We start from the raw sequence: 19859 nt of genomic DNA, 5'->3' as shown, positions 1-19859 counted from the left end.
GGACCATGGGGCGACGTGGCGTGGAACTTTCTGCGGTGTCTGGTAGAATGTACATCAGGGCAAGGGCCCCAAGATCAGAGGCCATCGCCGACGTTCGTCTTTTTGAAACGACGCCGTTAAAAATATCTACAAAGAAAACCATTGTCGGAATGCTGTTCCCTTCCCTTGACTTCAACAAATGAAATGGACATGTGCAGTCGTGTGCGGGTGTCCGCAAGAAAGTAAACGTAAATCTAAAGTATGAAGAAAAAAAATAACCCCGTGCCGTACATTCCACTCCAAATGTACGGAAGCAACGGGGTGGAAGAATATAATAAAAAACAGGTTCGAAGTTCGAAGTTGATTAGCAATGGAGTGACTTCGGAGAAGTCGGGTTGGACACAGTCTCATTGTGTGCCGTCCGATCCGTCTCATTAGAAACCATACTCTCCACCTTCCAAGTTTGCGTCTGTCTTATGATTCTTGCACGGCTTGATGTGCTTGCGTTGTCCCACGAGCTTCTTCGCTCACCGGCTTCAGCACGACTCTCGGTATGGGCCTGAAAAATAATCGCGGAGCTATCCAAGGCCTTCTTCTTGTGAAAAGGCGAGAGTGCGAAGCTGCTTCTCCCGCTGTTGCGGCTGCTGTTCTTCGTGGTGCTGTTCCTGGTTGACTTTCCTGTCGACTTGGCCCGGACCGAGGCTTGCGAGGACTGCAATGTCTTGTCTGGATCTTGCGCGTACAGGGTATTAAAGGCAGTCAAGGGGTGGTGATCAGTTCGAACGAGGCCAGACTCCAGACTCGAGAAGAACGGCTTGAGGTATGGAATGCATGCGAATACGATCCCGAGACTCTGGACTACTTGCGAACAAATCGACACCGGCCAGTCGTGAAGCGAGGGATCCTGTGTTGGCTGATCTTTGTTGATGTATACGAGTTGCATGACAATTGCGGGCACAACACTAACAATGTTAGTTCAGATCTCTCGTTGTTGTTTGGTGGAGACCCACAAGATTCTTGAGCTAAAGCAGCAGACAATTTTTATCTTTCTTTTCTTCGGCATCTGCACATTCCTAATCACCATGACTGGGATGGAAACCAGCGCCACATCTAACACTATGCCGCATACACAAATGTAGTTTGCAAGCGCAAGCTTTAGAGAATCGTCAGTCGGTTACTCCTTACTGTCGCATTGCTGAAGGGCGTAGTACTTACACGGTTAATGCATTTATTATCGCCAATGTATTGCCACGGACGAGGAAGGTGGCAGCTAAATGCAAACGCAAGCATAGAGGTAATCTGCCAGATAATGTTGAGAACACCAAGTCCTAGAGACAATTTTCTCTGCCGCTGATCTGGAGTGATGCTCCGCAACAACAAGATGACAGCTGCTCTTGCAAAGCCGACGTTTGCAACGAACAAAATTTGATCGCAGTATTGAGCCTGTGATGCAAAATCAGAACACAGAGTCCCAGTGGAGTGGCTCACAAAAAGATGTACGTACAATTTGGTAGGTTCGTAGATCTGAATCCGAGATTTTAGAAATAGATTTTCCAAGGCCATGGTCAGCTTGTATGGACACTGCAGCCGTTTCGCCGATACTAAGTATCTAATACGAGAAGGCAAGTCAGTTCAAGTGGATCTCCAGGGGTGGCGCCAGCAGTATTAACACACCAGTGCAGCCACAATGGCAAAGTCATCGCTCCGAACTTTGAATGTGGTGAGCAACTTCATGCCGAAGCGGGTTCCCACGGCCAAAACCATGGTGACCAAGAGCATCCAATTGACGACGTTGACAATTGGTCCATGGTTGTCCGGAGTCGCGACTTCTCGAGGTTCCATGTTAACGGTAGCCATTGGGATCGAGTAGTTGGAAACAGGCGTGCTTAGGTCGAGAAGCAGCGGGATGCTATGAACATGTACATGTGCGACCGTCTCGGCTCACCAGGCCCTTCACTTCCCTGTAATACTTTTTTTGTCGACGCCGCAACATGTTCTTTTGGGATGGATCTTGGGGGCGAGGAACAAGGCTTTCCTTATGGACGGGGGACAAAATGCGGGCGCAACAATCTACTACACACTCTGGGACATGGATTTCGAATAACCAGGAAAGCGTAACTGCCAGTGCAACAACGTCGATGTCGAAAATAGTCATTTGATGTTTCCGATCGTCGCGCTCACCATGATCCTATCTCGGCAGTCGTTATCCATTCTAGACCTTCGCATTTGGGGGGCCGGTGGGAGCCTTCGGTGATAATCCGGAGGCTATATTCCGCCCCCGGTACCTGACGAAACGGAAGCGCGAGCCGTAGCCTCGGTACACCATCAAACTGTTGCCGTTGGGGCCCACAACTGTCTGGGGAGAGAAGCACAAGAGCCTAAGAGAGTGATAAACCCGCCCCGGCGTGAATTCAACACTGAGCGCCGGACGCTCAAAGTGCGTGCCAATTTGAGCTTTCGCTAAGGCCTCGCGAAGCCAGGGATCTTCAGCTATCAATAATCTGTCTCCATACTGCACATGGCTGGTGGGGTCAGCGATTTGGGGGCGCTCCACACTGTCGTGCCACCAGATGCGCGCTTTTTGGCCCCTTCGCCATTGATAAAGGCGATAGTGGACTTCATCTGTGCCTGCAACTCCAAATCTAGTCTACAATTGCACACTTGTCAACTCTTTCTTCATTGCATCATGCCTTCTTACGACGATTTCGAGGTTTCCGAGGTCAAGTCCGACGCCGAGTTTGACGCCATCATCGAATGCGAAAAGGCGTCTTACTCGACGCCCCAGAACCCCATGTTCGATACGTGGTGGATGGAGCATCTCTTCCAATCGGAGCCTGATCCGCATGCAGCTGCCATACGTGAGCTTTCTGACCGTCAGCTCAGCTGGCACAAGGCCGATCCGGGCAGCCACTGGGTGAAAGTAACGGAAAAGAGCACTGGCAAAGTTGTTGGCGCATCGCAATGGGTAGTCCACGATCATAACCCGTTTGAGAAGCCTCAAGAGCCGATGAACGCTTACTGGTGGCCCGAAGGCGATGGCCGCAAGTACGCCAGTCTTTACCTCAACCGCATGCTGGAATTGAGGCCTAGGATCATGAGCAGGCCCAACACTTGTAAGCACATCCGATGATGCCATTGACTCGCGAATATCGCTTATGTTCTGCGCTAGTGATCGAGATCATGTTTGTGCACCCGGACTACCGCAGGCGCGGCGTGGGATCCTTGCTCATGGAATGGGGTGTCCGGATGACTGATGAGTTGGGACTTCCCGGATTTGTCGAGTCTACCGCCGACGGTGAGGGACTCTACAAGAAGTTTGGCTACGAGACGGTGGGAACGCTCAACTTCGACCTTAGCATTCCGAATCCGAGTGAGGAATGGAAGCAGTTGCAGGAGAAGTACCCTGCCATGCCAGGCGTTCAGATGTACCGCCCTCCTGGAGGTAAATACCCTGAGGGCAAGAAGTCGTACCCTTGGGAAAATGGCGCGTGAGGATTCAAAGCCATGTAGCCGATGTGCTTGATCTCCGGCCCAAAGGAACAGTCTACATACCCCCAAATAGAGCTCAGATTAGTCGATCGAGTCAGAATTCGATTATGTTGCCCCGCAGTCTATTGGCATAGCTGAACTTGTTGCATCCTAGCATGTCCTTGTCATGTTTTTCTTGGGAGAGTCCGAATGCGTGAAGACATCGTCAGCGATAACTGCAAAATGACATCAAACCATCAAAAGCCCTCCCTTGCACTACTCATCTCAATTCCAGCTCGTCCCAAACGATAGGGCATGGCAAGCTAGCGTCTCAAAAAGCGGCCCTGGTAAGCAAAAAATCATGAGAAAAGTCCGTCACCACAATCCAGGGTCCCGTCACCGCAGCTCAGGGTACCGTCTTTCATCGCCTCACCCACCTATATTCTCCCTATAGCACAGCTCTGATCCGATCAAATCCGACCCTCGTTCCTCGCGTGCTCATACACGCTCCGTCCCGCCCGCCCCATCCTGCCCATCACGCCCCGCCCGGCCCCAGAGCACTGGGGCCACAGGCTAGCTATCCGCGTGGCGCCGCGATTGGCAAAAGCTTCGCACGTGGGAGTTGGGGGCGGCGATTATCGCTGACGCTAATCCGTAGAGACCAGGACCAACGCGCCCACGCGACTCAGCCTGCCGCGGTCGCGCGTCAGACCACCCCCACCCGCATGCAGCTGCGCAGCCGATCCGGCATCGCAGGCAGCCCTGCAGCTTACGAGCGATTGTCATTGACGGCGTAATCACCGGGCGGGGGCGGCAGGCCGCAGCGGTCGTGTTGGTGCCGCGCCTCGATGGCGATGGCGGGATTTGCCGCGGAGCTTGTGTTGGGAGGAAGTTGTTGCTGAGCGATGGTCGGTCGACGGGGATGTGCGAGGTTTGTAGAAAGTTTGCGACGGCGGAGGGGCGGGCTCGTGGACGGTGGATGGATGGATCGGCCCGCGCCGTGCCGTGTTGGTGGCTGCCCGCGGTTGAGCGACTCGCGACGACCTGTTTGGCGGGGCGTGCGAGGTGGAGTGTTTTCTGGAAGATTCAACTTTAGAGGGGTTAACTACTGATGGTTTTGAAAAGCCAGAAGTTGTCGTCGGAGAGACGGAAATAATGTGCGCTGGCTGCTAGAGAGAAATGGTGATATTGAGTCTCCTTGCACGTGATTCTCATATAAGGTATATACGAAGCATTCGAAGCACTAGAGCTATAGAAACCAGATTGTGCCTACCTATTCAAGATACTTTCTGTACAATCACTAGTTTGATGTGTGGTTTGTAGGCCGAAACTGAGTTATTCTACTGCTCTTAGCCATTGATTAATCTATCACGTGCCAGGGCGAGAAAGCATTCTACATTATTTAAATTCCAGCTGTAGAAATGGCTCTTAAGTACTAGTTCTTCCTTTGTTATAGAAGAGCAATGGTAAACTAAAGAAGAACAGAGTAGAAAGAGAGAAAGGAAGGACTTCATTAAAAGCTAACAAATGCAGACTTAACCATGACACTAATGAGATCTCGCTGTCCGTCACCAATCGAGGCCTTTGGTATCGCGAGGACCAATTTCCGACTCACGGCTCCATTCGTAAACCCCTCCTCGATCGTTGAAACCTTTTTCATCCCAATATAAGCTTTCAAGTGCCTTTTGGACGCCGACTTGCAGAATCGAGGCAGACGGAGCGCGGCCATCACGGTCCAAGAAGCGCATGTACTCATCCAGAATGAGGTACGACTTGGCCATGAGCTGATTAGACTCTGCAACAAGGAACTAGTGGCATTTATGCCGTTCGACGAAGCACGCGTATTCATCATCAGTGATGAGGAACTTCCGTACATCCCGAAGACGCTTATCCGATTCGTTTTCGCCCTTGACCATGAGTACCTGGAAGCATTTCCAACGGAAAGGCTGAAGGGCGGCAATGTGATGGTTCATGTCCTCCTGGGTGTTGAGCTTGCACACGACAGTGTTGATTTTGAACTTGATGCCGTACTTCTTGCACCAGTCGCGGATGCGGTAGAGCTTTTGTACGTTGTTACCGGAGCCCCGACCAATCTTCATGTTTGTATCTTCGTCAAAGGAATCGCAAGACACAGCCAAAATGTCGATGTTGTGGCCAGACTTTCGAAGAAAACTCTCCTTAACCAGCGAGCCGTTGGTCACGATGGAGACTGACTCCAGTGCCAGGTCTTCTTTGCAGAAATTGACCAAATGGCCGAGGAAGTCCGGGTAAAGAAATGGCTCTCCGCCTGCGAAATTGATCTTGCGCATTCCCGCGTCTTTTAAGAGGCACAGACCGCGTTTGGCATTTTCAAGTGACTCTGTGTGCGAAGTTGTCGCGGTATGGAAGCAAAAGCCGCAGCTCTTGTTGCATCGTCGTGAGAAGTGGTAGTTGACGGAGACAGGGCATTTGCTGTGACGAGTATAGACTTTCAAAAGGAGAGCGCAGGCAGTGATAGCAACGATAATAGTGAAGTAGACCATAATGACGGTTGTAGGTGTTGGTACCAGAAGGAAAATTTAGACAGACTTTAAACGGTTAGAACTGTATCCGTTGCGCTGATAGGTAGCTAACAAGTAGGTGTGTTTCACGCAACCCGGAGGTGTATACTCGGAAAGTGAGATGGCAGAGATGTGCTAAACAAATATGAAAAGTGTCAAGTTGCTACTCTCTTTCCCAAGACAGATCAATGAAGAATCTAAAAGATTGTTCGCAGATAATTGAACCATCGAAAGCGGGGTACCCAACGATAATCCGCGCTGCGTAGGACCTGCTTTATAATCGAAAGAGAATTATTTTCAAAGGCTCATACACGGGTGATAGAAGCGGGGTACTCAACAATATTCGTTGCTATGTAGTACTTGTGTAACAAGAACGGAGACGGTTTGTTCTCTAGATACCAGAACGCAAGTCTTGCGTCATCTTCAGACTTCATCATCAGTGTTACTAACAAGGGGAAAATTCGATTCTCTTCTAAGAGTCACTACATAGTTCGAACAAACACAGGCTCCATTTGCGTAGAACAATCGTGTAGACAAACTGCTGCATGGAGTCAAACCAACAGTGATTGTTATAGATCGTACTTACAAATTAATATTGTTTGTTAGAGATTGGATCTAAGCATTCGTTAGGCATTAAGCCCTTTTCTTTGTTTGCTAATTGTTGCTCCCATATATGTATAAAGTATTTCAGCATTAGGTGGACTATCACTTAATCACTTCTGTTCCCCAGATTAAACAGATTACAAGCTTGAACATTCTCAGCTATACCTTCCAGAGGTTCCGTAAAATACCAAGATGCTCCTTTTCGTCATCGGTAAGCATAGACACTGACGTTCCTCAGAATCTCTACTAACGACAGATAGGTGCGCCAGGATCAGGCAAAGGAACTTTGTGTTCTAAGCTGGCCAAGGAGTACAAATTCCACCACGTCTCAGTCGGAGATACACTGCGTCAGTTTGTCAAGGAGCTTGGCGAAGTCTTAGACAAGAAGATCCTTGAATGCGTGAAGAACCAAGAACTGCTGCCGGTCGAAGCTTTGGGTACAATTCTGAAGTACGAAGTCGAACGACTGAAAAGAACTGGACATAACGATGTCATCATAGACGGCTTCCCAAGGCGTCTTGACCAGGTTGCTCGTGTGGAAGAAATGGTATGCCTGGTTACACAAACAACATATCACAGTGCTGACTACGAAAAGATAGGAAAGCCGGACTTGGTGCTTTTCTTCAACTGCCCCAAAGGCAAAGCGAAACAGCGGCTTCTAGCAAGGAACATTAGCGGGAGGAACGACAGAGAAGAGGTTTTCGAGAAGAGATATCAGGAGTTCGCAATGCTTAATGGCGAGATCGTCGCCGAGTATCGCCGTCGAAGAATACTGCGAGAGGTATGTATGAAGGCTTACCCGATTTACGCTGTAAAGTTATTCAAACAAGCTAACGAATACTAAAGGTGGACACGAGCTATGAGACACCCACCTCCTGGACTGGGCTGTTGATTACTCTAATGGACGAGCGTCTAGGTAACAAGTCCTTCTTTTCACGCAGAGTAAATTAGACTGTATTGGGAGTGTGTTAATCTGTAGACGCTGGTTGCGTTTTGGAGTTTTTGTTGTCGATCAACTCTAATTCAGTTCAGTCTCCAACATGGTATGCTACAGACGATATAGTGATGCATAAAATCGAATTCTTTCACCCCATGTTAGCTAAAACTTCCTACTCAATTATTAGGTAGTGATTCACATGCAAATAAAGCGGATTGGATGTTCTCGTGCAACCCAGTTCCAGTCTTGGTTACACAACGTCTCGGAAGGACGTCGGGACGGTGTTGGGCCGGGTAACAGGCGGGATCGAAGCAGAATTAGTCGTTTCACCTCCACTTCACTTGCTTCCATGGCTGTTAAGGATGTGGTAAAAGTCCGTAGTCCCCAGTAGGTTTAGTCAGCCCAATCACCTTTATCTTTGCAGCAGCCAGGGCTTGTCTCACATTCAACAACGACAACACCCATCCGACCACACTCCAAGCCGGGCAACAACAAGTGAACCCAACCACTCCACCGCTTGCTCCAGCACCTTTCAAACGGCAGCAAGCGGCACCCCGCCTCCAGAACAGACCAAAATGAAAGCGACAACGCGGCTGCTGAGCAGCGTCGCACAACGCTGCACGCTCGAAGTCGAACGCAAGTTCCGCGGCCTCGCCGTGCCCGCGCTAAGTGCCACGGCGGCGAGCCCACCGTTCGCAAGCCTCGAATACCTCGGCAAGAAGACAATCCGCGACACGTACTACGACCGGGGAAACCAGCTCTCGGCGCGCGGCGTCTGGCTCCGCCTCCGCGACGGACAGTGGCAGGCCAAGATCAGCCGCGGCGGAACCTACAACAACTCTCGCTTCGAAGAGGTGACTGATCCGGAGGAGATAGGCCGCCGCATCAAAAACGTCACCGCTCTCGACCATGACCACCGAAACAACTTTGGCCTGGAGGAGATGGCCGTGCTGACCACTCTCCGCGAGACGTGGCTCGCTGATGGAGACTACAAGATCGTGTCTGATACGATGGACTTTGGGCACGTGGTGGGCGAGGTGGAGCTGGAGCGGACGCAGACGTTTGAGGGCGAGAGCGACGCCCAAGTGCAGCTGCTCAAGGACGCGGCAATGAAGGAGATGGACGCCGAGATCGTCGGCTTCATGGAGCGCTACGCCTGGGCGTTTCTTCCTGGCACGCCGACGGGGAAGCTGACGGCGTACTTTGAGCGGGGCCTCCGGCCCTGAACTACCTACGTACTCGACTTCATCCGGGCCTCCATCGCCTCGACCACAAACCGCACCCTCTCCCCCAAGTCCACCGTCTCTTTCGGCAGCACCACAAACGCAATCCCCTGCTCCCCCAGCATCTTAACAAAACACCTATGCAGCGCTTCCCACTCCTCGACAGTCTCATACTTTACGCGCACCTCATCAGCACTAACCCAGTCCGCATTTCCAGCCTCATACAGCACGACCAACGCGCCGCGCATATTCTCCCTCAGCACGCCCCACTCGAACGACTCTTGCAGCGCGGCCGCAGCTGCGCTCCCCACGTACGTCTGCGCGTAGACGATGGGATCGAGGCCCGAGCGGTCGGAGATGAACCACGTCGTCTCGCCCTCGCCTTTGTCCTTGTCGTTGTAGTTACAGCGCTGCTCAGCCACAAACTGCGCGGCCAGGGTAGCGCGCTGGAGGATCGGGCCTTTCGATTCGTCTTTGACGTCTGCGGCAGTGAAAGCATGGGCGCGCATGACGGGGCGGACGACCTCGTTGATGATGGTGGGTTGTTTGGTATGAATTTGAGTTAGGAAGTGCGTTTGCAGGGCTTGTAAAAGCGTCGTTTTGCCGCTGCAGTGCGCGCCCGTGAGGTAGATGTTTGGTGGGGGCATTGCGGTGCTTGAAGTGGGTAGTGGGTAATAGGTAATAGGTAATAGGTAGTATGGTGGGGTTTAATGGTAATAATTAGACTTGCTTGGACGTGGATGTCGATGTGGTTGTTGCCTTGCGTGAGTGAGTGCTAATGGCAGGGCAGGGCAGGGCTTTTATACCAAAGGCCTTAGGTATACACAAACGTACAGCAAAGAAACCAGTTGTTTGTTGTTTGGGCCGGATAGATCATACACCCTAGACTGACTACGTAGGTCGTCAATCAATTTGCCGCACGCTCTGTATGTATGTACGTATGTGCGCGTGGAGTCAAGCAGTCTACACAAACACCCCCCCCCAACACCTCACCTCACACCACCCCCCTCTCCCCCAGCACCCCCTCCATCTCCATCTCTCCAACAACATCCGCACAATACAGCCACGCCGGCTCGCCCTCCCCACTGCTCTGCCACGCCTGGCCGGGAGCCAGCCTCGCCCGCTCCGCCGCCGGCAGCCGCGTATTATTGAGCAATAGCGTCAGCGCCGTGACGCGCGCGACGCGCTGCTGGCGGTAGCGCTGCCAGTGGTGGGTGGTGGTGCGCCAGTGCGCGAGGGGGGAGTCGGAAGAGTTGAAGGAGGAGGTGGTTGTTGAGGTTGAGGCTGAGGCGTGGTGCGTTGCAAGCAGATGCGCAAACGACCACGCGTCCTCAAGCGCCTGGCTCGCGCCCTGCCCTGCAGTTGGAGGAATCGCATGCGCGGCGTCCCCAAGTAGAACCACGCGGGCGGTATTGCTAGTCCAGCGCTCCAGCGGTGGGATAGCGTAGTACGGCCAGATGGACAGCGAGTGCTCAGGGATAGTTTCTAGGGCGGAGCGCACCGTCGGCGGCCAGTTAGCCCCCTCGTCCTTCCCGCGCAGCAAGGCTTTAAGCTTTGCCGGGTTCGCGCTGAGCGCGTCCCACCCCGCGCGGTCCTGCTCCGGGTACCGGCGCTGCGTGCCCGCGAGCAGCTCGGAGCCGTTGCGGTTCTGGGGCGCGAGGACGAAGGTGCCGGGCGCGGCGGCGATGGCCACGGGGCAGGGGTATTGGTCCTCATTGTCGGGCGTCGGGGCGAAAGAGACAGCAGCCCGCGGCAGCGCGTACGTGATTGCTACGAGGCCGGCGTAGCGGGGCTGGACGCTGGGCGCGACGTGCGCGCGGACGCGGGAGTGGATGCCGTCGGCGGCGAGGAGCAGGCTGGCAGTGACGCGGGCGCCGGAGGCGAATTCGAGCGTTGCGCCTGCGGCGGGGTCGTCGGCCACGATGCGCGAGAACTTCGTCTCGTAGTGGATTTGGATGCCGGCTGCTTGGGCGGCGGCGCGCAGGTCGGCGAGGAGGACGGCGCGGTAGATGCGCAGGCAGTCGTAGCCGTAGACGCGGGCGCTGCCGAGGAAGTACGTGTCTGTGGTGCGTTCGGTTTCGTCCTTGAAGGTCACGGTCTCGAAGTTGAAGCCTTGGGGCTTGAGGTTTTCGTAGAGGCCTAGGTTGTCCAGGATGCGGAGGGCGTTGGGGGAGAGCATGAGTGCGCCGGGGGTGGTGGCTGAGGCGGGGCGGAGCTCGTAGATGGTGCTGGGGATGCCTTTTTGGTGGAGGGCGAGGGCGAGGGTGAGGCCCTGATGGTGAGTTAGTACCTATGTTGTTGAGTGTCTGAAGAAAGTGTAAGTAGACTTACGGCTAGGCCGGCGCCGATGATGACGACGTTGGAGGTGAGGGGAGTGGGCATGGTGGTGGAGGTGGTGCGTTCAGTAAGAAATCGAGTGTGTAATAGGGAAAGAGAGTACAATGCTGAATTGAGGGATGATGAGATCGAGGATGGTGCTATAGTTATAACAAACCTTGGCCTTTATATTTGGTTTCTCGTGCAGTGCCATCTCCAGCCCGGCTCCGGCTCCGGCTCCGGACCGGATCCGACTACCTACCTACTTATCCGGATCCGAAGCGCCTCGGATCCGAACGACCAGACTCCAAAGACTCACTACATAAAGCGATACGCATCCTAGATATCCGTCGGTCTATCAGTCAATCAGTCAATCAATCAACCAAAGTCCCCATCGCCAACTACTTCAACTTCTCCTTCCTCCTCCTCAAGAACCACCACCACAACCACCACCACACCACACCACCCACGAACAATGCACATCCTCATTTTCGGGGGCAACGGACGGACCGGACGTCTCGTCATCGCCGCCGCACTAGAAAACGGACACACCGCCACAGCCCTAGTGCGAGACCCGTCCTCGCTCCCCGCCCGCAAAGGCCTCACCATCAAGCAAGGCACGCCGCTCAACCGCACCGACATCGCCGCCAGCCTCAGCACGCCCACGGGCGCCGCCCTCCCAGACGCAGTCATCATCACGCTCAACGCGCCGCGGGCCAGCGACTCGCCGTTCGCGGCGCCCATTGCCCCGCCAAGAATGATGGCCGACGCGGCCGCCAATGTCGCTGCTGCGGTGCGCGAGCGGGCGGGGGCAGACGGCGCCGCGCTCCCGAGAGTAGTGACGCTCTCGGCGTTTGGCGTCGCGGACTCCGCGCCCAACCTCAGCTGGCCGTTCCGCCTCGTCCTGCGCCGCACGAACATGGTGCACCAGTTCGCGGATCACGACCTCGTGGACGCGGAGACGAAAGCCCGAAAGGATGTGCCGTACGTGCTCGTGCGGCCAGCAATGCTAGCCGAAGGCCCCGCGGCGGCGGTCAAAGTATGGGGAGACCAAGGGGAGGGGGCGCCGTGCTTCGGGAAAGTGACAAGGGCGAGCGTGGCGAGGTTTCTGGTTGAGGTGGCTGAGAGTGAGACCGGGGAGTGGGTGGGGCGGACGCCTGTTATTACCAACTAGGGTATTGTAGGGGGGTGTGGTGGTGTTTGGTTTGGTGTGTTTTCGGTTTCTTTTGGCTGGTTTTTTTGTTTGAGGCTGTTTGTTTGAGGTTGTTTGTGCATAGCGATAGTGCTGCGGGGCACAGATAGACGGACGGGCAATGCAGCACTGCGGAGTAGGTAGGTAGTGATACAACAAGGCGAATGGGCCTCCTTTATCTTCCATCAGAAGCATTAGCAACAGTAGCAGTCATATTACCAAAGCAAACACCATCTCGTCCCATCTAGAAAGTCAGCCGTACAAAACACAAATGCAAGAGAGATGCGATGCGACAAGACGACACTGGAAACATACAAAACCTTCCCCTTTCGTCAGCCAACCAGCCAGCCAGACAGACACACTGCCTACGCCCACGGCTCGTTCAGCAACCACGCCGTATCCGGCCACTGCCCGACATACTGCAGCACGTCCTGCGCAGCGTCAACCCAATCGCATACACACGTACATCGGAATAATCAAGGAGCTAGGGGAAGGGCACTCACATCGCCAAAATCAAACATCGATTCCAAGGTCGCCGGGTCGTCAAGCAGTACGTCTTGCTGCGGTTGTGTCTCCGCCACATCGAGCGTATACGGCCCATCGTGCTGCATTCACCTCATCATTAGCCTCCTATTCACCAATTATATATCAAGCATTAGTGGCTAACTTACCTTGTCCGCTACCCTTCGGCTCTGCGCATCCAGCAATAATCCTCGCAGCTCCGCAAACGTCTTCATCAGGCCGCGGCGCACCGTGTCCCGCTCGTTCGCCCCGTCGCACTTTGTCTTTGCGCGGTGGATCGCGATGCTGATGGCGACGAGGTTTTTCAGGCTACCGCCTTGTTGCGATATCTTTTCCGTCAGAGTTTGGAGCACGTTATCGAGGAGCGCAAAGAGGGCGTCTTTTTCTGTCGGTGGAGATGTAGCGTGCGGTTCGCTCTCCGCTGTGTCCGCATTGTTCGAGCGCAGAAAGGTGCTGATGACGGCGACGGAGCGCAAAATGTCGTCCATGAAGATGATGTGCCAGGAATCTTGAAAGTGCTCCAGAGCCGAATTGTCCAACCCTCTTTTTGAGGCGTAGTACTGTAACGATGATAGGATAGTTACGGCGGCATGGACGCATTCAGCGTTTGCTTTGCCGGAATAGAGCGCGCGGTTGACGCTGATCTTCAGCCGGTTGTACGTGATGGTCAAAGTAACGACACTGAACAAACGACCCATGTCCCATTCCGACTGGCCCGGGTCAGGAGGTTCCGGTCTCGGCCAGTTGCGCGCTGAGGCGCTCACTTCTCTCCAGAGCTGATGGACGGTCGCTGCGGATGAAGGAGTCAGCGGTTGGCAGATGAGGTTGGCGATGGAGAGGCGCGAGCGCAGTGACCGTCCAAGCGTGTCTTGAAGCACAATTCTCACAGCATCAGTATGGCCCGCTAGAAGCGCGCTCTGGCGTCGAGCATCCCGATCTGAGCCTAGAATGCAATCAAAGTCTTCGGCACGCACTGCAGCCGGCATGCCGTAGAGAAGTGACACCTGCAGGTCCATCTCTACGATGCTAGACCACAGCCGTTTCCTAAGGTCGGCTTGCGGAGGCGAGATGCCCGAGAAGGAGTCCGGATCGCGATGCAGGCCCATCGTCATGGCGGAGCGCGCCAGCGCGCCCGTCGACGTCCACTGCTCTTCTATGGGCGCGCCGCGCGTCTGCTGAGCCAACGCAAGCAAGGCCCGGATCTGCAAGGTCGAGATATCCGAGCGCGACTTGCGCGGCAGGGCATGCAGCCATACCTCGATTGTCTCGCTGGGATTGGTCTGTAGCCACTGGTGCACGGGCAGCTGGGGGAAGTCGTCGGACGCGGGCAGCGTGGGCGCCACGATGGCCATGGCCAAGCAGATTTGCGACATGATGTGCTCGTTTGGCGGCTGATCAGGCTTGGACATGGCGGCTTCGTACAGCGGCAAAAAGGTCGGGCGGTGCAGGATGACGAGGTGTTGCTCCCAGACGGCAAAGTAGGCCTCGATCAGCTTGTCGCAGAGCGTCTTGGCAGGCAGCCTCTTGAGCATGTCCGACTGAGCCAGAGGCGATGCTTCAAATGGCGTCGAGGGGTGCTCGCTGCCTATCTTGGATGACGGCTTCTTGCCCAGGGCCTGGACTTCGCGGGCCAGCGACCACAGCTCCGGGTCGGCCGACGGTTGAAGCGTCGTCACGGCCATGTCGCGCACCTGATTGAAGATGGCGCAGCGGTAGTCCTGGCCATAGTAGCGGCAGCGTGAGCCTTTGACTGACAGGGTGCCGATAGGTTGCTGACGGTGCTGGTGGTGGTGTTGACCTTGTTGGGCGCCATCCTTGGGGAAAAGGACACCCTCGAGGGCAGCGACGCGCGCCTGCAAGTCCTCGATGACGCCCGATGGTTTCGTAGGGCCATTGGCGTCAAGCGGCGCGGCCGAGGCGGTGGCTGTAATAGTGCGAGTGGAGGGGTGGTGGAGGCCTTCGGATCCGGAGCGCGTGGTGCTGTCGAGGTTGGTGGTTTCGAAGACGCAACGGTCGGCGCGCTGACTGCGGACGCACTGTTGGCAGGGGTGGCTCCGGTCGCACTTTAGTTTCTTCGCGCGACATTCACGACAGGACAGCGTTGGCCGTGGACGTTTGCGCGAAGTCTCCATGGCGGAGAAGGAATGGGCAGAGGAGGGCACGAGAGGGAAACGCACCGGCCAGCCGCGCGAATCCGGGGGGTCGGCACGTCCCGAGCCGCATCTACATAACAATCCATTTCTACCCACGCCAAACACTCTCCACCGCCCTCCTCCGCCGCCGGAAACACGTCGCTATCGTACTCCAGCCGCAGCACGCACGCCTCACCGCCCGGGAGCGCCGCAGACTCAGCCAGCAGCGCGAACATGGCCTGCCGCACCGCCACGACGTAGCTGCGACCTGTGGCGCACGCGGTGCAGTTTCATGCCGTCCCGGGCCGCGAGGGCGAGCGTTTGCTTGTAGAGCCCCGTGGGGAGCTTGAGCATGCCCGACGTCCCAGATGATTCTTTGTACGGCGCTCAATGGCCCGCAAGTAATTGATAGTTTGTTCGGGATGAGTTACAACACTAAATCGGCTTAGTTCATTTCAACATTGAAAAAGCTGGTCCTGTCGGCCTGACACTGGCTGCACAGCTCCAGCGTAACGATGTTTTTTGCATTGTCTACGAAGGCGAGCACACTTCACAAGGATAGTGGCTTGCTGGCATTGAAACAAATTCGTCTCTAGGACCAGTCCCTCAAAAACTCTCGTTCGGGTGAGAAGTGCTAAATATCTACATGCCCGACGAGGAACTCATCATGGACGAAGGCAACAGGGCTGACCAAGCTCGCCCCAAAGAGATGCATGGTTGCCCTGAACTCGACAGGATAAGCCTTGGGAGCATTTTGCTGGACTCTCTCCAGCAGAACACTGTCCGCTGGGGCTACCGGCTCAAGAAGGTTATTAAGACGGACAACGCGAAGTACGACTTACACTTCGACGCGGGCATCGAGCCGCAATTTGACATTGTCATCGGTGCTGATGGTGCCTGGTCCAAAGTACGCAAGCTAGTCACTGATGCGGTACCCGTCTATTCTGGCATCTCCGGTCTCGACACCAGGACCACTAACATTGACGTTCGCGAGCCTGCGATTGCCGGGTGGATTGGTCACGGCATGTGCTTAACGCTTGGAAGCAACAGGGGCATCCTTTCGCAAAAGAATAGCAACAATGAAGTTCGGACGTACGCATTCATGCGAGCATCCATTGAGTGGAAGTCGAAGGTCGATATTCAACAGCTGTCTCCTAAAGAGCTACCCGAAAAGCACGTTAGTGGACACTTTTATGAGTTTTCACAGATCTCAAAGGATATCATCCTGAAAGCCGATCGCGATGCCGTCATTACGAGGCAGATGTGGATGTTGCCGGTTGGATTGACTTGGAAAACAAAACCTGGGTAAGCTTCATGTTATGACTGAATCTCTTATCAATGAACGTAAAAGCTTACGCACTCAGGGTGGCCTTGATCGGAGATGCTGCTCACGTCATGACTCCTTTCGCCGGCTTTGGTGTTAACGTGGGCATGCAAGATGCGGTCGAGGTTGCCGACGAATTAATCGCCTTACTTGAACCAAGTAAGACCCAAAGCCATTTTGATATCAATGGCGTTTCTGCCGGCATCTTCAAGTATGAGAAGCAGATGCTCGAGAAGTCTGATAAGTATCAGAAGCAGACGCTGATGTACCTTAATATTATTTTATTTTCAGGGAAGAGGTGGTGAAGCCGTATTTGAGCACTTTGCTAAAGCCAAAGTAGCTGAGGCAGCCGGTATTGCTGAAATAGCGAAGGTGGCTGTGGCGGCTTAGCTCTAAATTTCAGTAAGAGTGGAATAGGGTACAGGCTTACAGGAATGTTTTGGGCCCGAAGATCGTTTGGCTTTCTATCTGTTCTCACATCGCGCGTGGAGTCCTGCTCATATCTCCATATATCCTTTAATTATCATCTGAAAAAGTATTTAACCTACTTTTATATACCGACGCTTCAGGCTTTGCAACGCATCAGTGATGAAATATAATAGCATTGTGGTTCTATTTTGGTTGCTAAGTGTGAAGTACCCTCTTAGTCTAACTGATATGTCTTTCGAGGAAAACAATACAAACAACAGAGAAAGCAAAGTATACTCTTTTTTCTCCTAAAGGCGAAAAGCATTCGGCATTCTTTATCTCAGCTAGCCGTAGACGCGGTGATTTTTCTCTTCAAATAGATATATATTTGATGGAGCAGCTACTTACAATATTTCGATGAATAACGCCTGCTTAGATACCCTTTCTATAGAACTAGTACCTCTGCTGCTAGGACTAGGAAAACTCCTTTAACCTTATTGCCCTGTACTTCTCCATAATGAAATCAGACAGTATTTTGAATTCAACCATCCCGTTATTACCAAATAAACACATCCACTGTCCGTCTTGTCCTCATCAACCTAGTCTGATCCGACGTCTTTCAGGTTTCGGCCAAGACTCCATTTTCCGGTATTGATCTACTTCTCTATCGTCTAAGTCTGTAGCTTTCCCGGTACCTTCATCTAATAAACACAAACTATGAGTAAGAACGAAACCAAAACGTTCTTTTATACCACCAACATCGTGGAGTACAAGGGCTATACTATCGGGAAGGAAGTTCGGATAATCGGAAAAGCCTTGTAGTTGTCCTATCGGTATGCATGTAAATTCTTCTTTCGCAGCAATCCTCGCATCCAAGTCAAATGGAAGCGGAATGTCGTAAGTGTTTTGTCTTGATGAGTTAGCTTCTCCCTCATAATCCAGCCTTAACTTGGCACAAATATGTTCATCCTTGGAGATCTATGCTATGTGCAAGAGATAGCCTCCCAGTAGATGTTTGCACTTGACTAAATGTCGACAGATCGTCCATATGTCCAGGTGGATGTAAATTGACATGTCTGGTGAAAGTGAATGGAGGTTCCTGGATTTGACATGGTCCTCCCATGTAAGGATTGAGCCATCAGTTTTCTCAACTGAAATATTGCAGTCAGAGAATACAGGCCATAAATTATGTCTGAAATTCACTCCGCCAATAAACCCAACCCAGGACCAACTTGGGAAGCAACCCGGTCGTCTTTTTAGTTGTTTGGTTGTTGACCATAGCAGACCTCGCAGGAAGAGACTCTTGTGGCCCACAGGTAGTTGCGTATTATGAAGTAGGGGAACCCCCCAATAGCTCGAGAACTTCGAGCCTATGCTTGCCATGCGAAGAATCCCGGTTACCGCATTTAGTCCGTCACTCGGGTATGAGAGTTCTTTTGAAGTATAATTTTCCAGGATTTCGAACACATGAGAGTGAATATCGGTGGAGCCACCGCTTGCCCCTGTGAAAAGATTATTAGGCCAGTATTCTCGCAGCATCCTTTCATGGTCTGGACTGTGCATAGCATCTAAGGTTTGAGAGGTTGTTTCTGAACAGTACATGTTGCGGCATTGGAACAGAACTTTATCATCCGTAAACACAAGGCATCGCCGAGAGAGCAAAGCTTCCTGGTATGTCCAAGCCCGCTTCCACCATTTGGAACGGCGTAGGAGGAAAGTGGGGGCACCCCCAGTTGAAGTGAATTGTTGGTTTCCTACGCGGACCGCCGATTGAGCTCGTCTTTTCCTCGAACCAGGAGCCCCTGGGAGGCCGTATGATGGGTTTTCACCGGCGCTGGCGATGAATGTAACCACTGCATTTGCGTATATCAAATGCATGTTGATAATTTGTTTGTGCTTCTCGGCTCTGTCGTCTTGGGGAATACAGTATCGATCCACCCAGAGATATTGAATATTGAGCCTTTTGGCTATGTTAATGGAATCTTGGATCACTTGGGGGAGCTGTGACAGTCCACTAAAGAGTGTGGCTTTACTATCATCCTGTACCGATGATCCCCAGACATAGCTCAGCGTTGCGTATTTGTGGTGTGGTTCTGCGCCGATGATCTGCATAGACGTACAATCTATAAGCTTAAGGTTGGGTATTACTGCATTTCCAACCATGCTCTGACAGCCGGTATGGTTGTCCTCGCAGTACTCAATCCAATTATTAAGGATGTTGTAGTCAATACGATCTGGGAGTATTCTTTCAATCGTAAATCGTTTGCTGCTCAGAATTGATGCCGCCCTCGCACTCATAATATAACCCCTCTCTTCCATATAATATCGCAACAACTCTTTACCACTTTTCATTTTTGAAATGTCCACTTCATGCACTACCACAAAAACAATCGATGGTTTTAAATAGGAACCGAGACTATTATGGAGGACATAATGGCTACGAAAAGCCCACAACAACCAGTTCTCTTTGTGAGTAGCCAGAGTAACTCCCACCCGGACTGGAATGACGGCGGAAACAAAGAGCGCACACATAGGGCATTTCCCGTCGACCATTTCCTTCGACAAATACCCGAGTTTTGCAGCGGGGTTTGAAATTTTGTAGCGTTCAGGTGACTGCTCAAGTTGTGCTTGGTAGAACTCAAACACCTTGTCCAGTTTTATTTTCCTGCATCGTTTGCATATGTCGTCATCCAGCTGGTCCTGTGGTCCGTTCTGGTTCGGAAAATTGGATTCAGAACCAAAGAGCATTTCGTCCGGGGCCTGGTTTTGGGTCTGGTTTTGGGCCATGACATTGGAGAGTTCCAAGGTTGGGGTATCCATTCTGGAGGTTTATATCGGTAGGTCTTGCGGGTTTTTAAGAGTAGAACAGAGGGTTCGAGCTTGGTATGAAGACGACAGGTTCAGCTGAGACCAAGTAAGCGGGGAAGCGCTCACATTTATGCTGCAGCCTCAGCACAGCCGTCCTTGTGTAACGACACCTCGGGTAAAACGTCATGCATTGCTACCCAACAGATAGTCACGTTTCTTCTCGGAATCTCTCACTCCGGTGCCCTCGAGTAGCACCATTTAATACGCCACAGTAAGCGACTAGTAAGACGCCACTATAGCAAGCAAATAAAAAAGGAGTAAAAAGCAATCGCTTACGCGGCTGCATCCATCAGGCTCAAAATCGTTCGTCAAGGTTTTGCCATGTATCCTATTCAGCCTTGCCCGAA

The 19859-nt window shown here is 52.9% G+C and overlaps 11 protein-coding genes across 11 annotated transcripts; 5 read left to right on the top strand and 6 right to left on the bottom strand.

The window, feature by feature from the left end:
• Positions 1 to 343: 343 nt before the first annotated feature.
• Positions 344 to 1821, bottom strand: K452DRAFT_231004 (uncharacterized protein; the record flags this gene model as incomplete). Its single annotated transcript, XM_033537134.1, has 5 exons — positions 344 to 941; positions 990 to 1132; positions 1195 to 1422; positions 1484 to 1588; positions 1654 to 1821. The coding sequence occupies 5 exons, from the start codon at positions 1819 to 1821 to the stop codon at positions 344 to 346; spliced, it is 1242 nt and encodes a 413-aa protein (XP_033396137.1).
• Positions 1822 to 2665: 844 nt separating this feature from the next.
• On the top strand, positions 2666 to 3471 carry K452DRAFT_299766 (uncharacterized protein; the record flags this gene model as incomplete). Its single annotated transcript, XM_033542261.1, has 2 exons — positions 2666 to 3092; positions 3149 to 3471. The coding sequence occupies 2 exons, from the start codon at positions 2666 to 2668 to the stop codon at positions 3469 to 3471; spliced, it is 750 nt and encodes a 249-aa protein (XP_033396136.1).
• Positions 3472 to 5015: 1544 nt separating this feature from the next.
• On the bottom strand, positions 5016 to 5969 carry K452DRAFT_352140 (uncharacterized protein; the record flags this gene model as incomplete). The annotated part of the gene is made up of 2 exons (XM_033545759.1): positions 5016 to 5255; positions 5280 to 5969. 2 exons carry the CDS (start codon positions 5967 to 5969, stop codon positions 5016 to 5018), a joined length of 930 nt encoding a protein of 309 aa, XP_033396135.1.
• Positions 5970 to 6782: 813 nt separating this feature from the next.
• On the top strand, positions 6783 to 7541 carry K452DRAFT_299764 (uncharacterized protein; the record flags this gene model as incomplete). Its single annotated transcript, XM_033542260.1, has 4 exons — positions 6783 to 6801; positions 6851 to 7137; positions 7186 to 7371; positions 7437 to 7541. 4 exons carry the CDS (start codon positions 6783 to 6785, stop codon positions 7539 to 7541), a joined length of 597 nt encoding a protein of 198 aa, XP_033396134.1.
• A 561-nt stretch (positions 7542 to 8102) lies between these two features.
• K452DRAFT_299763 (uncharacterized protein) lies at positions 8103 to 8753 on the top strand (the record flags this gene model as incomplete). Its single annotated transcript, XM_033542259.1, has 1 exon — positions 8103 to 8753. One exon carries the CDS (start codon positions 8103 to 8105, stop codon positions 8751 to 8753), a length of 651 nt encoding a protein of 216 aa, XP_033396133.1.
• A 5-nt stretch (positions 8754 to 8758) lies between these two features.
• On the bottom strand, positions 8759 to 9496 carry K452DRAFT_335572 (uncharacterized protein; the record flags this gene model as incomplete). Its single annotated transcript, XM_033545227.1, has 1 exon — positions 8759 to 9496. The coding sequence occupies exon 1, from the start codon at positions 9395 to 9397 to the stop codon at positions 8759 to 8761; it is 639 nt and encodes a 212-aa protein (XP_033396132.1). The 5' UTR covers positions 9398 to 9496.
• Positions 9497 to 9744: 248 nt separating this feature from the next.
• On the bottom strand, positions 9745 to 11132 carry K452DRAFT_310158 (uncharacterized protein; the record flags this gene model as incomplete). Its single annotated transcript, XM_033543309.1, has 2 exons — positions 9745 to 11022; positions 11082 to 11132. The coding sequence occupies 2 exons, from the start codon at positions 11130 to 11132 to the stop codon at positions 9745 to 9747; spliced, it is 1329 nt and encodes a 442-aa protein (XP_033396131.1).
• Positions 11133 to 11243: 111 nt separating this feature from the next.
• K452DRAFT_274196 (uncharacterized protein) lies at positions 11244 to 12240 on the top strand (the record flags this gene model as incomplete). Its single annotated transcript, XM_033539181.1, has 1 exon — positions 11244 to 12240. Exon 1 carries the CDS (start codon positions 11542 to 11544, stop codon positions 12238 to 12240), a length of 699 nt encoding a protein of 232 aa, XP_033396130.1. The 5' UTR covers positions 11244 to 11541.
• K452DRAFT_360030 (uncharacterized protein) lies at positions 12156 to 14915 on the bottom strand (the record flags this gene model as incomplete). Its single annotated transcript, XM_033546313.1, has 3 exons — positions 12156 to 12689; positions 12762 to 12863; positions 12930 to 14915. The coding sequence occupies 3 exons, from the start codon at positions 14910 to 14912 to the stop codon at positions 12624 to 12626; spliced, it is 2151 nt and encodes a 716-aa protein (XP_033396129.1). The 3' UTR covers positions 12156 to 12623.
• Positions 14916 to 15540: 625 nt separating this feature from the next.
• K452DRAFT_230901 (uncharacterized protein) lies at positions 15541 to 16541 on the top strand (the record flags this gene model as incomplete). Its single annotated transcript, XM_033537123.1, has 2 exons — positions 15541 to 16217; positions 16277 to 16541. Coding segments are annotated over 2 exons (942 nt in total), but the record flags the coding sequence as incomplete, so codon positions are not given.
• Positions 16542 to 18252: 1711 nt separating this feature from the next.
• Positions 18253 to 18942, bottom strand: K452DRAFT_230998 (uncharacterized protein; the record flags this gene model as incomplete). The annotated part of the gene is made up of 1 exon (XM_033537133.1): positions 18253 to 18942. A coding segment is annotated over one exon (690 nt), but the record flags the coding sequence as incomplete, so codon positions are not given.
• Between the last annotated feature and the right edge of the window lie 917 nt (positions 18943 to 19859).

This window comes from Aplosporella prunicola, assembly GCF_010093885.1.
Source record: "Aplosporella prunicola CBS 121167 unplaced genomic scaffold K452scaffold_17, whole genome shotgun sequence".
Lineage (NCBI taxonomy): Eukaryota > Fungi > Ascomycota > Dothideomycetes > Botryosphaeriales > Aplosporellaceae > Aplosporella > Aplosporella prunicola.
The sequence above is the reverse complement of the archived record's forward strand: the minus strand, read 5'-3'. Positions and strand labels throughout refer to the sequence as shown.